The sequence below is a fragment of the Maniola hyperantus genome, chromosome 17 (genome assembly GCF_902806685.2).
Source record: "Maniola hyperantus chromosome 17, iAphHyp1.2, whole genome shotgun sequence".
NCBI classification, from domain to species: domain Eukaryota; kingdom Metazoa; phylum Arthropoda; class Insecta; order Lepidoptera; family Nymphalidae; genus Maniola; species Maniola hyperantus.
In genome coordinates, this window is record NC_048552.1 from 5,935,673 (window position 1) to 5,952,856 (window position 17,184).

General features: G+C 37.5%; 1 protein-coding gene across 5 annotated transcripts in view; it reads right to left on the minus strand.

Moving 5' to 3' along the window:
• The window catches only part of LOC117990246 (zwei Ig domain protein zig-8-like), a 101,107-nt gene that overhangs the window by 37,597 nt on the left and 46,326 nt on the right, over nucleotides 1-17,184 (minus strand). For all 5 annotated transcript variants that reach the window (XM_069504312.1, XM_069504311.1, XM_069504308.1 and 2 more), the window contains one exon: nucleotides 16,502-16,686. In XM_069504312.1, the coding sequence (XP_069360413.1) occupies nucleotides 16,502-16,686 (185 nt within the window). The remainder of the gene's footprint in view (nucleotides 1-16,501; nucleotides 16,687-17,184) is intronic.

Here is a 17,184-nt window from a genome sequence, read left to right on the forward strand (position 1 = left end):
AGAGAAAATTGGATTGGGTAGAACAAAATTAATTGAACATGTTATTGACACCGGTGATGCCTTGCCAATAAAAATAAAACAATATCCACTTTCTCCCGAAAAGAAGGAAGCTTTAAGTAAAGAGTTAGATAGGATGCTGGAAATGGACGTAGTTACTCCGAGTGAAAGCCCTTGGAATAACCCAGCAATTTTAGTGAAAAAGGCAAATGGAGACTGGAGATTTTGCCTAGATTGCAGGAAATTAAATTCAGTGACAAAGGGGGATTCATACTCAATACCGTACATTCCACAAATTCTAGATAGCTTGAAAGAGGCAAGGTTTTTATCATCGATTGATTTAAGTTCAAGTTTCTGGCAAATTCCGTTAGCTAACGACTCTCAGGAAAAAACCAGTTTTACAGTTCCTGGTAGAGGGTTATTCAAATTTAAAGTCATGCCGTTTGGCCTATGCGGTGCACCAGCACGACAGCAGAGGTTAATGGACCAGTTATTTAATCAAAAATTTTGTAGTGATATTGAAAATGGAATAGTATTTTGTTATATAGATGATATTGTTATTTGTTCTGCTGATTTTGAAACCCATTTAATTTTATTAAACAGAGTTCTGGATAAACTAAAAATGGCTCAACTATCCATAAATTTTGATAAATGTAATTTTTTTAGAAACTCTTTGAAATATTTAGGGTATATAGTGGATGAATTTGGTTTACGCACAGATCCTGGAAAAGTTGCCGCAGTTTTGAACTTTCCGACCCCAAAAACTGCACAGGAGGTAAAGATTTTCCTAGGTACTTGTTCTTGGTACAGGCGCTTTATTAGGAATTTTTCAACCATCGCTGCACCACTCAATAGACTAACGAGTAAAGGAAAGAACGCACCTAAATTTGAGTGGAGCGAACAGGCAGAGGTAGCATTTAATACATTGAAGAATGCGTTGGTAACCGCACCTGTTCTTGCGGTACCGAATTTTGAAAAACCATTCAAAATACATTGTGATGCTTCTGCATATGGTGTTGGCGGTATGCTAACACAAGAAACCGATGGTTGCGATCATCCCATTGCGTATGTCAGTAGGAGCCTAAATAAAAACGAAAGGAATTACAGCGCGACGGAACGCGAGGCTCTAGCTGTGATTTTTGCAGTGGAGAAATTTCAGGCTTATTTTGGTTCCAAGCCAGTCACAATTATCACAGACCATGCATCCCTAAAGTGGTTCTTAAATTTAGAAAATCCCTCAGGACGACTCGCCAGATGGGGTTGTAGATTATCACAGTATAATTTTGTTATCGAACATAGGAAGGGTTGTGATAATGTAGTTCCGGATACCTTGTCGAGACTCATACACGTAGATGTAGTTGGTGATCGTAATGATAACTCTAGTCAACAAGTTTTGGTAGATGACTGGTATGACAAAACATTTAATGGCTGTAAAATCAATCCAGCAAATTTTCCGAATTTTAGTATTTTGAACGATAAACTATATCGTTACAGTAAATGTAAATACCAGCTTCTCAGTGAGTTCGACTGGAAAGAGGTAGTCCACAAGAACGACATCCTTAGAATTATGCAACAAAACCATGCAGATGCAACTGCAGGTCATTTTGGTGTGTTCAAAACTCATCGCAGATTATCCCTCAGATATTTTTGGCGTGGTATGTATAAGGACGTGGTTGAGTACGTTAAGAATTGTGATACTTGCTCTGCGTATAAACACACGACATCAGCCACTCCAGGTCTGCTTGGGAAGCCTAAAGTCTGCGAGAGACCTTTTCAGGTCATTTCGGCTGATTTAGTCGGACCTTTGCCTAGGTCTAAATCAGGATTTACATTTCTTTTTGTGGTGACGTGTTGTTTTTCGAAATATACAATGTTGTTTCCGTTACGGCGTGCCACAGGTGCCGCTGTTGTTAAAGCGCTAGAGAATTTTGTATTTTTGAACCATAGTGTTCCAGAGACTGTGATTGTGGACAATGGGTCCCAATTTACAGGATCTGAATTCCGTAATCTCATTAAGCGTTATAATATTCCGAAATTACACTACACACCACTGTACACTCCGCAAGTTAACCTTGTTGAGAGGTACAATAAGGTTGTTATGACTGCTGTAGCCGCTTTTGTGAAAGATAACCACAGGTCCTGGGACGAAAACCTGTACAAGGTCCAGTTCGCCATAAACAGTGCGGTTAATGAATCCACTGGATTCTCCCCGTTCTTCCTTGTCCACGCTAGAGAACCGGTTTTAAATGGTTCCTTCTATAAGGACACGGATAAGGAGTACGAGGCCGGAATTCCAAGGGAGGAATACGCAGGAAAGTTTGGAAATTTGGAGGACATATTTGGTCAGGTTAGGAGAAATTTGTTTCAGGCTCATGCAGAGTATGCAACGCATTACAACTTAAGGCGTAGGTCTGCAAGCTATTCTGTTGGGGATATAGTGTGGAAAAAGACCTATCCACAAAGCGACGCTACAAATTTTTTCGCAGCTAAGCTGGCACCTAAGTATGAAAAGTGCAGGGTTGTCAAGGTTTTGTCACCTTTGGTTTACGAACTAGTTAGAGTAGCTGACAACCACCCAATAGGCACTTGGCATATTAAGGATATTAAGAAGTAGATATTTGCCATTACTTAGTTTGGTCTAAACTGTTTGAATATTTAAGTTATCAATATTCAATTAGGAATTTGTATGAGTGTAGTGATGTTCTGAATTAACAGTTACATTACCATGGTTCAGTTGAGGAGGAATGTAGTGGATGTATGTAGGGATGAATATGTGATGATTGGAATGCTTGTGGTAGACCAACCGGTTGAGAAAGTAAAAATGCAAATATCGTACTTTGGGGATAACGAAAAGGGGGGGGTTTTGTGTTTTGTTTTCGTTTTCCTTCTAGATAATGGATCATTTCTGTTATTTTTCCGATTCTGTTCCGAGATCTATTTTCTAGGAGAGTTATTTCGTTTTTTTTTCTCATATTCCGATTTTGATTCGGTTTTATTTTTCCGAATGGGATAGAGAACGGTTGCCATATCAGATGGACCCGTTCACAACCAGATTTTCCGTATTTGTTGAGTAACAAATATTACGATGGTAGTTTAAAAGAGTGAACCACCGTAGGCCTAGACGCATTCTATCAGTCAGCTGAAGAATGATGCCAAGATGTTTCCACTCAAGTGTCTTAGACACCATGAAGTTTTTTTGTATATATTCTTTTTAGAAGTTAGGGTTGTGTAGTTAAGTATAATGTATAAAACCTTACACTGTTTTCAGTATATTTATTTTGTTAGACAATTTTCCTTGTTAGTAGTAGATGTGCGTTCACGCGTAACTTCTGTGTTTTTTTTGTTTGTTTGTTTCAGGCAAATTGTTAGTAGTTGTTGGATGACGCTGAGGGCAGCGTGGTTCAACCTGTTGAACCTTTTCGTAGGAGGGGAAGTATTGTGACGTTGTAAATTTTGAACTACTAATTAGCGTTTCGCTTTTAATTAAAATCTATTTTGTTCAAAGTATGTTGGTGCCACCTAGCATCAAGGTGCAGAACTACGCGTGGGTCGATGTTCAGAGTTCATTCGAGCCACAATAGATGGCGTTTGCTTCGTTGTCAATTGTCGTAAAAATAAAACAAAATAATTAAATAAAACCATAATATCATTTGTTTATTGTTAAGTCATTAACAAAACGGTTCTTATAATATATATCCTTAGGTTCCGCAAATATTCAAAAATGAATTGGCTTCATGATCAAACTAAATGAGAGCGGCCACACTCGGGTTGCGTCTGGCAACACCGATTGGTGAGATTTAGAATTTTTCTGGAGTCAACATGTGAAGACGAATTTTTTCGTTCCAGGAAAATCTCACTCTTTTTCGCCCATGGCTTCGCCTGGGAAAATACAATAGTTATAAATTTAGTCATCCTAACGTATTTCAATGTTTCATCAATTATGGTGAGTGAAAAATCAAGTAATGTGGATTCGACAAAATGGCGGTTTGGTTAGAGAAAATCCTAATTTCATGATTTTCCCTTTCAGTTCCAGTTATTTTACCTTCCCAAATAAATGAGGATAATGGGTTGTGGGTGGACTCCTGAAAACCATTGGTGGCCAGGAGTTCAATAGGTGAGTTGTGTTTGATCGGGAAAAGTCCACGTGTCGAAATTTTCACACAGCACAAATTATAATCTTGTTTTTCTTTGTTACAGGGTTTCCGTTTGCGTTTCCGTTTGCGTTTCCGTTTTTTAGTTTTCGGTTTTCCGTTTTTTTTTGCTTTCGTTTTCCGTATTTATTTCTTTTGCACATTCACGTTGGCAACTTAATTTCTATGGATAAGACTTGGTGAAAATCTTTGTAAGGAAACATTTCGGTTGTGAAGAATCAAGTTAAATTGAGTTTTGGATCTTGGCCGATGCCGTCCAGCTACATTGCAGTCTTCGCACCTACAAGTAAGCAAATGTTTGTATCCTGGAACAGTTTAGTGAACCTTCTTAGTGTATGTGTACAGTAAGAACCCTGTCTTTACTACTGAGCTTTTATTTTGAAACAATTTTATGAATTTTACTGTGTCATTGTCTATTTCCATGCCAATGGCATCTTAAATTTAAAACATAGATTTTATGTACTATCTACCTAAGGCATTCTAATGTATCTAAATTAAGTCTTGGCATTAAGCTAGAATAACTAAGCATTATTAGCCATCACTATGTATTAAGCGACCCCGGTAAAAGTTACATTAAAAACAATTTTGCCTAACATCTAGCAAATTTCATTTATAACACCTCATTACATTACAAGGGAGTCGACGGCTAGCTTCTATTCTTTACTAGGTAGATAGATCAAGTAAAGTAAATTAAAATTATTTTTTTTTCCTCTAATCTTTGTAAGGTGGTAGATTATTCCGTATCCGGGTATATTTCTATTCCGCTCAATTTACCACCCTTACAGCATTATGCAAAATATATTACCTAAGAGCGCGTTCTTAGATTTAATTTAATTAATGAAATAAAAATATTCCTTCCATCCACATTGGTCACTATTATTACTGACCAACCACAGAATAAGATTAATAATAGATATAAAAAAAATTCACTGGTGGGGCTTCAATTTTAAGGTTAGGTACTATGAAACTTATTAAATTAAATTTGTGTTTTCATCTACACTTCAAGGAAATATTTAAATAATTTTAAATCCATATCAAAAATTGCAAAATCGGCAGCAACTATGAACTCTGAGTGCGATATCCGGCAGACACAGGTTCGAATCCCTAGGTAAGTAAACAAAGGGAAGTTTCGCCTGAATGCTTTGAATTGAAAAAACGTAAATGTGTACATAGAGTTAAACGGTTAACCCCACACCAAGTCGAGGAAGAATTATTAAAGCAGATTATTCGCTTATGTAACTGCACATAATATTGAAAATTGTATTTTTCGTAAAAGCTTAGGAAGAAGAAACGCGCAACGTTAGTAGCACGGCAGTACGTCACACTGAATATTTGAACGATTTGTAATACGAGGTTGTTTAAAGCACGTTACACCTACGATAATGACGTTCCTGACAGCTGTGTAGGTATATACCTCCGTGAACTCCTTCAAACAGTCTCTTGTATTAATTACTACTTCTAAATTTGTTGGTTAATGTCCCCATTGCGCGTCGGGTCTGTACGAACTTTATATGTAGCAATACATTAAACAATCGGAATGGAAACATTTTTATGAAATAAAAAATCTGGCTTCTTTCCAAATGTAACATTCCGCCCCAGTTCTCTGTACGCTTTGCCATCAAACTTTGGTGAACGATAACGCGACGTTTCCTATACTAGCTGAAAACCAAATGTCACACAAACTATAATGGACTAAGAGCCAGTGCGTGCCGGACCTTCGTTAGTTGATAAAAGCTGAAAGTTTCTCTGCGTATTGTCCACAACACAGGGAGGAACGATCAGTGACTATGAAGTTTGGATCATGGTGGCTTTGGGAGATAACAGGTAATAAAGGTGTTAGGTAATCTAATGATTAATTTACATAATCACCTCGTCATTCTTCAAGTTTTAGTCAAAACTTAACCCGTGCAAAGAATCACGTTGATCCGTTGCGACGTGATTGAAGGGCAAAACCAACAAATAAACACTAGTTAATTATTCTAGTAGGATTTGGTTTATCATTTAGATCCAATTAAAGCATACGTGATTTTGCTTGTCTCCCTTCGTTCGTTAAGGCTCTTCAGACGTATATAGCACTAATTGATAAACGAAACCTCAAACAGACTTTATAGGTTGCAATGTCACGTTTTATAAATTATTAAAGATGGCTTAGTTAATTTTATCGCCATCCGAGTACAGTCATTGTGACAACGCTTTTTGGAGGCTTTATTATCGACAAAGGGTTACAAAAGCTGCAATCAACCATTGTACGATGGCGAACCGATTTATTTATCTACCGAAAGTCTGTTGTGAAAGTTGTGATTGTGACATTGCTACAGTCTCAATTGCTGTGATTGTCTGAGTTTATGCTATTCTTGTTAAGTACAACAATGCAGTATAGTCATAATAGCACAGGACTGTCATTCAATTAAAGGTGATTACGGTCGTTACACTGTAGTTATCTATCGTTTTACCGCAATTGACCGTTCAGTTGAAGCTAGCATTTACCAAGCTGATCGATGATATCAATCGACGTCAGTCGAACGTATATGGTTTAACACCCTTAACTAAACTAAAGTGACAGGTCTAAAATCACACATCAATAAAACAATAGAGCAATTTAGTCCCATTGACGACGGACCCACGCTACATTCTGTCAAAGTGTCGCTACTAGATGGCATTAACAGTCGCTTCAGTACTGAGTGAATGTACATATCACAAATTTCGTCACTGACAGCAAGCGAACCGTGGCCTAGCAGTCAAGGCATCGGGCGCGAACCCAGAAGACGTAGGTTCGAATCCTGCCGGTCCACAATTTTTGATAGGCATTTAAAATTATTTAGAAGTTTCCTTGAAGTGTAGGTAAAAACATTATTATAAAAATTATAAAATTCTGTGTTTAGTCCAAGCATCCTTTAATTAGTACAAGCTTATGGCCCCGATTTCGTCCGCGTGGACGACACTTTCAAACCCCTGTTTTACCCCTTTTAGGGATTGAATTTTCAAAAATACTTTTTTAGCGGATGCCTATGTCATAATAGCTATCTGCATGCCAACTTTCAGCCCGACCCGTCTAGTAGTTAGGCTGTGCGTTAATAGATCAGTCAGTTAGTCACCTTTTCCTTTTATACATATTTTAGATAATAATAATATATTGATTGACAATAATTCAGTTTCACCAAATATGCAAATATGAAGATATTGAATTATAAGCACTGTCATTAATTTAGTGAACGTGACTTTTCGACCTACTCATTTAACTCGTTGTACGAAAATATAATTGTCACTAATTGCAATACGAATTGTACTGTAATTTCTGTTGTCAGAGTAAAAGCTTATTATTTTTTATGTAGGAATAGCTCGTTTTAACAATACAAACAAACTTTTTAATAATAGTAAAGTTGATTTCACGACTCCTAAGATAAAGTTTTCTAGAAAAGTTCTTCGTGTAACACTTAGTACAGTTACTTTATAGTTCGTGATATTTGAACTTTAGCGCTGTTCTTGTAATATTTATGATTGACTTAATATTGAAAATTGAGTTGTAGAGGTTTATTTGAAGCAAATTGTACATTGTTGTCCCTACAGATATCTCTGAGTTAACCTAAAACAAGTCTAAATGAAGGTAGGAAGATAAGCTGTTAAATATTATAAGAATCATCTAATCACCAACGACAAGGTAACAGATTACCTTTTGTAAAATTGATTTGGCAAAATTATTATCGTCAACGAGCGGACGATGCAGATGATAAAATTTGGCAAAGACCTTCGATGTGTCAGTCCATCCCGCGGCCTTCCTTGTAGTGTCGGACACCCTTGCGGCGGCGGCCGCGGACACGGAGGCGTGCCGCGTGTTGTGCGCGCTTGACGCCGTCACTTCCACGGCGGCGCTCTCCGCCAGAGCCTGCTTTATCCATCTGCTTATTGACTGTGCTGTCGCGCTCTTCTAAGGGCGCTTCACAGTTATTAAGAGGTTGGACACATTAGCAGGTCGGTCTTCACTTGTGACGTAGAGGTAATCCTCGAGAGTGGGCGCGGTACAGATTCGAGGTTTTTCTTGGAAAAACGGTAGGAATAAGGTCGGTTGATCACGACCTGCCGCGGAGGTTTTTTAAAATATCTATGATTGTTATGTTGATTTCGTTAAGACTTGTTCTTATATTTTTAAGTTTTATCAATGAAATGGTTTGTACGGGTTGGACTGTATGTTGCAAGCCCCATGTGTTGCACATACATACATATTGCAAGGCCCATATTGCAAACTCTATATGGGGTCCCATGTATTGCAGTACTTTGGAAAGCTGGGTCTTAATTTAAAAGCTCTTTTTAAGAGTCTTTTAACCCGGTTATCGGATCCAATCATATTCCCCAACAAGAGCGATAACACAGATCGATTGCTATTTAGAGATCCGTATACTGCTTACTCAAAAAATGCAAAACCGTTGGGACAGAACAATCAAAGTTATCCAAATAGAAACCATCACAGTTTGAATGGGACGCTAGACTGCTGCATCCAGTTCGATAGAGATGCTAGGAGCAGGTCTATGGCTGATTCCGGGACGCCACGCGACGCGAACTCCTGCCTGAGAGTACTGTGGCACCCAGGATAAGGAGATTTCTGTACCATGATTTCACACCTTGTTCGTTACAATCGAACCAAATAATATCAGAAACAATTATTTTTATTAATTGTGGATACCAGGCCTGAGATGGCCTCGATGGATGGAGCGAAGGGAAAGATTAAGATCTCAGTAGCATTTTCCTCTATAATTTTTTGAAAGCACTTAAGTAGGTATATGTGAAAACGGAGGAAAATCATAAAAGAACTTTGTGTTTCAGTTTACTGTAAAGGCGTCTATAGCCCCACACATCTGATGTATCGTCAGCTGTCCCGAGGACAGAACGTATCGTTAGCTGTCCCGAGCTGTCAGCAGTTATTATCGTGTGAAACGTGCAAAACAAAACTTCTTGCTTTCATTAAACCTTCGTGTTAACCGCCAGGTCATTCGGCACAGTAAGATGTACAGTTGGTCTTTTAGCATCTATTAAACCTTTGTGTTAACTCTTGGTTAACCGCTAGGTTGTTCGGTACGGTAAGACGTACAATTGTTCTTTTAGTCTATATTGAACCTTCGTGTTAACTCTCGGTTAACCGCCAGGTCATTCGGTACGGTAAGTCGTACAGTTGTTCTTTTAGCATCTATTAAACCTTCGTGTTAACTCCCGGTTAACCGCCAGGTTGTTGTTATTCTTTTAGCATCTTCTGAACCTTCGTGTTAACTCTCGGTTAACCGCCAGGTTGTGCGGCACGGTAGGACGTACTGTTGTTATTTTATCATCTATTAAACCTTCGTGTTAACTCTCGGTTAACCGCCAGGTTGTTCTGTACGGTAAGACGTACAGTTGTTCTTTTAGCTTCTTCTGAACCCTCGTGTTAACTCTCGGTTAACCGCCAGGTTGTTCGGTACGGTAGGACGTACAGTTGTTATTTTAGCATCTATTAAACCTTCGTGTTAACTCACGGTTAACCGCCAGGTTGTTCGGTACGGTAAGACGTACAGTTGCTCTTTTAGCATCTTCTGAACCTTCGTGTTAACTCTCGGTTAACCGCCAGGTTGTGCGGTACGGTAGGACGTACAGTTGTTATTTTAGCATCTATTAAACCTTCGTGTTAACTCTCGGTTAACCGCCAGGTTGTTCTGTACGGTAAGACGTACAGTTGTTCTATTAGCTTCTTCAGAACCCTCGTGTTAACTCTCGGTTAACCGCCAGGTTGTTCGGTACGGTAGGACGTACAGTTGTTATTTTAGTATCTATTAAACCTTCGTGTTAACTCTCGGTTAACCGCCAGGTTGTTCTGTACGGTAAGATATATGGTTCCTTGTTCTTTTAGCATCTATTACACGTTCGTGTTAACTCCAGGTTAACAGCCAGGTTGCGGTTATACAACATAGTCGTATAAAACGTAGGTACAAGACGAAATTTTCAGCATTTATCAAAACCTTCGTGTTAATTCTCAGTTATTCGGTTACATACTCAATAATGTGTGTATGCTTTATTTGCACCACAAAACACAAACGACAGGTTACAATATGTGATTTATGTCAAATGAATTTATGAAAATGTAATCGTAGATATGATTTTTTCATATAGGTATGATAAAATAATAAAAAGTAAGGTAGGGTAGGTATGTACAGCCATCGTGTTAACTGCGATCAACCGCTAGGCGATTGATAATGATATGATGTGTACCTACATACCTAAATATTTAAATAAGCAGGGTTTCTGCTTGAAAGCGATGTAATTTTGCTTTATTTCACTGCATAATTTCGATAGTGAACAATTATAATTTATGTAAGGGTAGGTAGGTAGGTTGAATACATACCGGATTTTGATGAGGATTCTATTATAAGCATTCGACGATTACGTTTCTGTTCGAGTTTCTTTAATTTCCGTCGATTATTGCAATATTCCGTTGATTTTTCACGTTTTCGTTTCGGTATTTTAATATTCACTTTTATTTACAATGAGTGCGCGTGCGCTTGCTACCTCGCACGAAAAAAGAAATGACAAGTAGATAGTGGTGTGCCCAGATGCGGGCGAGCCAACGTAGTTGGTAGAAAATCGAGACAATATCGATTTCCAAAAATCTCTTAAGACGTGCGAAGCTACCTGGTAAGTTAAAGTACTACCTGTTTATAATAGTATCTTCGAATAAAGCGAAAGAAATATAATTTTTAATAAACGCAAGGTCATGTTGCAGTCAAGGTGGGCTGCGCTTTAACAATGCATATTTACTTTTCTTTTGAAGATACCCAAGTTGAATATGTCGTGAAAATATAATGAGGCCTCCAAGCGCTTACGTAGGCAAGTGTCTAAAAATAAACATATCTGATGTTATACTTACACAAGGATAGGAAGGCCGAAAAGAAACAAGTAACAACTTTTGAAGACAGTAATTTGTCTTGAGCGTTTTTAGGGTTCCGTACCCAAAAGGTAAATTAGGAACTATATTTTTCATATTTTTCATAAGCTGATTTACATAAGAATAAGGAGAAAAGAAAGTTTTGGATGACAATAGAACTAAGCATATTTTGTTAATGATAGGCAACTCCTCAAGTTCTTATATACAAAACTTTTGCGACGAGTTTGATAAAAAGTGTACCTAGGGATTATTCAACTTTTTTATTAACATCAAAGCTCCTACTTTTTCCTTTTAGTAAAAAAGAAATAAACCCAGGTATACCCAGGTGGTGATAGCCTAGTGGTTAAAAGATGTCCGCGTCGGCCCCCTATTCGAAGGATCGGAGGTTCGATTCTGGGGACCTTAAAACTTTTTGGAGTTATGTGCGTTTTAAGCATATAAAATTCACTTGATTTAATGGTAAAGTAAAACGTGAGAAAACCTGCATGCCTGAGAGTTGTAAAGTCTGCCGTTCCGCACTTGGCCAGCTTGGTGGACTATGGCTAAACCCTTTTCATGTTGAGAAGAGACCCGTTCTCCTCGGGTAGAGAGTAGTGAAACAGCGATGGGTTGATGCTGATTAAGAAAAATCTGAATGAGAAATGGATACATTAAAATAACATTTTCAAATAAATTTTATCAAAGTTCAAATAATATCTATCTCTGCAATTGATATAAGTATTACAAAGTATGTCCTCGATCCAACTGATCAAACCCGATTAGCCCAGATTTAAAATCGAATGGATTCCCAAACTTTAAAGCTTGGGCAAATAAAACGCGAGACGGGAGCGTGTCTTGTTCTTGAAAGTTGTAAACGTTAACGCTGTAGAACGCAAGCAAAGGTAGACTTCAGTGTACTTTCCGATTGATGTCGTCTGTCCACCTAGTGGGCTTTCTACCAACACTGCGCCTTCCGGTGCGAGGTCACCATTCCAGCACCTTGGGATATTTATCGGTTTTTCAAACTATGTGCCCTGGTCCTTCAGATTCACAACCAATTGAGCTATGTCGGGGTTGTTCTGGTTCTCCTACGGATCTTCTCATTTAGCGACTATGTCTCGGATCCATATATGTCATATAAATACGGTATTTTGCTATGTCAAAAATAAATTATTTGTCAGTGATTATTAAATAGAGGGTCTTTCAAAATATGTAAAATCCATGTCTTTTGTTAGTTTTAAGTGTAATAACCATTTTGAATTATCGATTAAACTAAAAAAGTACGTCAAATCATTGTGACGTCACATGCCAGTATTTCATAAAAGCTCGCATACCAAGCGCGTGTTTTGACGTTTGATAAAAAGATACTGATTTGACTGGTTCTCAAATACCGAATTATATACGTTTGGATAGTGTTTAGTATTGTCATGTCAACCACAGCCACGTCGGTAGCTTTAGCCGTAACCCACAGAACTCTCTCTACCTTCTATGCCGCCGTAACGCTCCCTTTTGTGACGTGCTTAACAGTTAACTTCAAGGAGCCACCTCGGTCATGTTCCCATTACGCCTTGTTGCAGATGCGCGTTGTTTCTGGCCAAACCTTAACCTCCGCATTTCAATTCAACAAAGGTCACCAGGTATTGCTTTAGTGATCGTTTAAATTTAACGATGCCGATTCTTGAAGCTACATGATAAGGTTCTTAGTACCTACATAAAGATCGTTGGTGATAACAGAAAATAGAGATATACTTAATTAGGTCTACCTATCTTAGCCGATACCCAGCATGTGCTACTGTAGAGGTGCAACCTCTACCGTTACTTGGCTGGCAGCTATTAGGAAAACTTCGCAGCTGCCACAACAATATTCAAATTTGGAACGCAGTGGGGAATCCTCCTGGTCACGCACGTTACAAGATTCCACATTCCCTATCATCCGCTCGTCACGTCAACATCTTCTACCATTGTATTATATAAAGCTCGCGAGCCTGTCTGTATTGTACATAACATATCAATTGTAAAGTGTAAAATAAACATCATTATATTATGTAGCTGGTTCTTCATTACATCAACCCTTCAGCTACACTACTACACTAAAAACATTAAAACAATCTTCCATTATTGCCTTTCTGTTTCGTTAAAGCTGACTGACTGATCTATCAACGCACAGCTCAAACTACTGTTTGGCATGCAGATAGCTACTATAACGTAGACATCCGCTAAGAAAGGATTTTTGAAAATTCAAACTCTAGGGGTACAATTGGGGTATAAAATTTCTGTAGTCCACGCGGATGAAGTGGTGGGAATAAGCGAGTTGTACACTAATTGTTGGAAGTGAAATCAACTAGTAAGTGTTAGGTACCTAACCAAGAAAGCAATAGGTATTATGAAATAAAAGTCTATGGTATTATGCACAGTGTTTCATAGTGGAGATGCGGAAAACCCCTTTAAAACACACTCCAGAGCATCTTAGGGAGATGTTCAATCTACAATGCACAACTACTGAGCAGTTTTATCTGGTTTAGCGGATTAAAGCAAAATAAGCTTGTTATTCCCCGTGTTACACAAAATAAACCTAACACATTGTAAGCCTTCATTACACCCACGCCGACAAGGCATACATTTCAAATGCAGGTATGTATATCAAAATTCCACTAAGAGTGGGATTAGATTTAAATCATGCATGAGATGAGATGTTGCGAGTCAAATAAAGTAATTCAGTTAAAAGTAATTCTTTCAAGTAATAAAGTTATAAGTAATTTTTTGAATGCTACCTGGTTTGTAGCTTAATAATCTAGTTCTTACTAAAATTCTGCGAATTTTAGGGTCCCATAACTGAAAAGGAAAAAGGAACTCTTATAGGATCATTTCATCGTCTGTTTGTCGTGTCTGTTAAGGAACCTACCTATAAGATACTTCCCGTTGACCTAGAATCATGAAATTTGGCAGGTAGGTCGGTCTTATAGCGGAAGTAAAAATCCAAAAACCGTGAATTTGTGGTTACATTACAAAAAAAAATACGTGTTCTTGAACAAACAATTTACTAAAACACATCATAGATGGTGCTGTCCGGTCATTAACTGCACGAGGTCACGAGTGCATGGGGGCTAGGTGTGGGATTAAAGAGTTATTTCTTGTACAATGGTACGAAACCATTCATGTACGAGTCCAATCCGCACTTGACCGGGTTTTTTTTAAATCATTCATAAATGGAGGAATACACTTTGCTTTTTATTTGTCGTCACAGGTTAACAGTAACCGCAGCGTTAGTTTAACTGCCTTACATACAAATGAACCTTAGTTAATATACCTTAAAGCAAAAATATTCCTAAGCTTTAGTGAAATAAATACCTTAGAGCACATACGGAGAAAAAAAAATCGTGTTTAAAACCAGTTCAATTCACGTCAATATTTTTAGAGGGCAGCAAATGTTGGTGAATAAACTACAAACGTTCTTTATTTGCTCTTCCCTGTCAAAAACTGTTTGAAAAATTGAAAGCTTTGTCCAAATGCAATTGGAATGTTTGCTTAGAGCTAGGCGTGAAGTGACATGTTGTTGGGAAAAACCGGACAAGAGCGCGTCAGACTCGCTCACGAAGGGTTCCGTATACCATCGTACAAGATATCGCCATTTGATATGTGATTTAGTAGGTACCTAAACAAATTTTTTCCTGAACACATTTTTTTTGTGATGTAACCACAAATTCATGGTTTTCGGAGTTTTTCCTTTACTTGTGCTATAAGATCTCCTACCTACCTACCAAATTTCATAATTCTAGGTCAACGGAAAGTAACCTATAGGTTTTCTTTACAGACACGACAGACAGACAGACAACAAAGTGTTCTTATAAGGGTTCCATTTTTCCTTTTCATGTACGGAACCCTAAAAATGCGCGTGACTTGTTTAAATATGTACAGCACACATGCAAATGTCACTTACATTTGATTTGTTTTTTAAATTTTAATATACCTACGTTCGAAAAATCGCACTTTTATAAAGCTTCTCACTCGTATGTTTGTAAATAAATAGATAGATAGATAGATAGATATAAGTCATCTAGATAATATGTAGACGACTTATATATTACTTCGTATGGACAGGGCTATTGAACAAACAAAATGGCACTGACTCAGTGGTGCTTTAGCACCAATGCAACCTCAGTGACGTCTGGATTTCAAACGGGTCGTTCATTAGTATCTAAGAGATGGCGCTGATTTATGTGGTTCCAAAACTGTGAAAAATTTTGTTCGCTTGGGCATATCTTGTCATTTATATCGATGTGTGTAGAGAATAGAGATAGGTGTTCTACATTGATTTCAGATAATGCGACGAACGCTCCAGTTATTTTCTACTGCACAGATTCTCAAAGAGCTTCACAAATCAATTCTGTTCCCATGACAGTGCCTTTAATACTTACTAGAAGGTATTATGTGAATTTCTCATAGTTAATACCGTAGAAATGCTGTCCTAACGCAATTGGATCTGATAGTGTGAATTGATAATAATAATATTAGTAGATAAAACTGTTTAACTCGCAAGTTTTACGTTATCTTTAAAAAAAATTATAGGGAGAATTAATGATATTTTTTCCACTAGATGTGTGACAATGATAGCTCAAAGATAAACATAACTAGTAAATAATAAAACACGCACATAAACACACTTAGTAAAAAGTAAAGTTTTTTTGTAACTTATTTTTTTAAATGTTGTGTTTTCTTATAAATGGCCACTACATTTAGTAAGTAATACTACAAACTGCGCCCTTGCAGTGTATATTAATGCTTGCACTAATAAATTGTCGATATGTACCTATATGAAAATTTTAGTTCCTTATATTTAAAGGAAATCTAATTTTCCCTATAAATAGTAGTCTTATTTCATACCGGGTAATTAGAATTCCATAAATTATTATCTGTCTCATTGGACCTTAATTTAATAATTTTATAATATTATTAAGGTTTCGTTAAAGACCATTAATTTTAAGTTCAGGTCCTTTAATCGAAAATTAATTTGAGTAATTGAGTAGTCATTTCCACTGAGGTTTGAATGAATTTGGTATTAAATTTCTACTTGAGATACTTCGTTATTTTGCTACATTTTTGTTATTACTTAATTCTAAGCTTTTTGTATTGCTATGCTTAGCACACGTCAAGTAGAAATATGATTTTGCAGCAATATAATAAGTCTATGTTTTGCAGATGAAAAAATAGGTAATTTGCCTTTTTGGTTTGATTGCTATTCGTTTCTTACTAAATAGTTTTACTCATATCTATGATACTATCTATACTTATAATATTACAATATCATAAAGAGGTAAAGTTTGTAGGTTTGTTTGTAGAGGATAATCTCCGGAACTAATGAACGGATTTTGGAAATTCTTTCACCAGTTAGTTTTTATTTAAGGTTTTTTTAGCGTAGATAAGTAGCACACGGATATCCGCTAGAAATTAATAAAAACTTAAGTAGACTTACCGATCTATCAGACAAGTTCTTGACGCGGCAGTGCAAGTACGCCGGCTGGCCGACTGCCGCGGTGTACTCTCGCTTCGTGGTGTTGTCGAAGTGTGGCTGCACCATGGTATCTGTGGCGGCAGTGACGTTGTTCACCGCGAAGATGGCGTCGGGGTCCGTGGTGTCGCTGCCGCCGGCCGACAGGCCTGGAAAGATGGAAAATAAAATATAAAAACAAATAGCCTATGTGTAGATATACCTAGTAGCGCAGGAAACAGCCTGAGGCTGAGGTACTTTTAGCACAAATCGTGTTTTTTAGGGTTCCGTACCTCAAAAGGAAAAACGGAACCCTTATAGGATCACTTTGTCTGTCTGTCTGTCAGTCAAGAAACCTACAGCGTACTTCCCGTTGACCTAGAAACATGAAATTTGGTAGGTAGGTGGGTCTTATAGCTGGTATTAGGGGAAAAAATCTGAAAACCGTGAACTTGTGGTTACATCACACAAAAAAAAGTGTTCATAAACTAATAATTAGTATTTTCAATTTTCGTAGTAAGATAACTAATATCAAGTGGGGTATCATATGAAATGGCTTCACCTGTGCATTCTAAAACAGATTTTTATTTATTTTTATGTATCATAGTTTTTGAATTATCGTGCAAAATGTTGAAAAAATAAGACTGCAGTACGGAACCCTCATTACG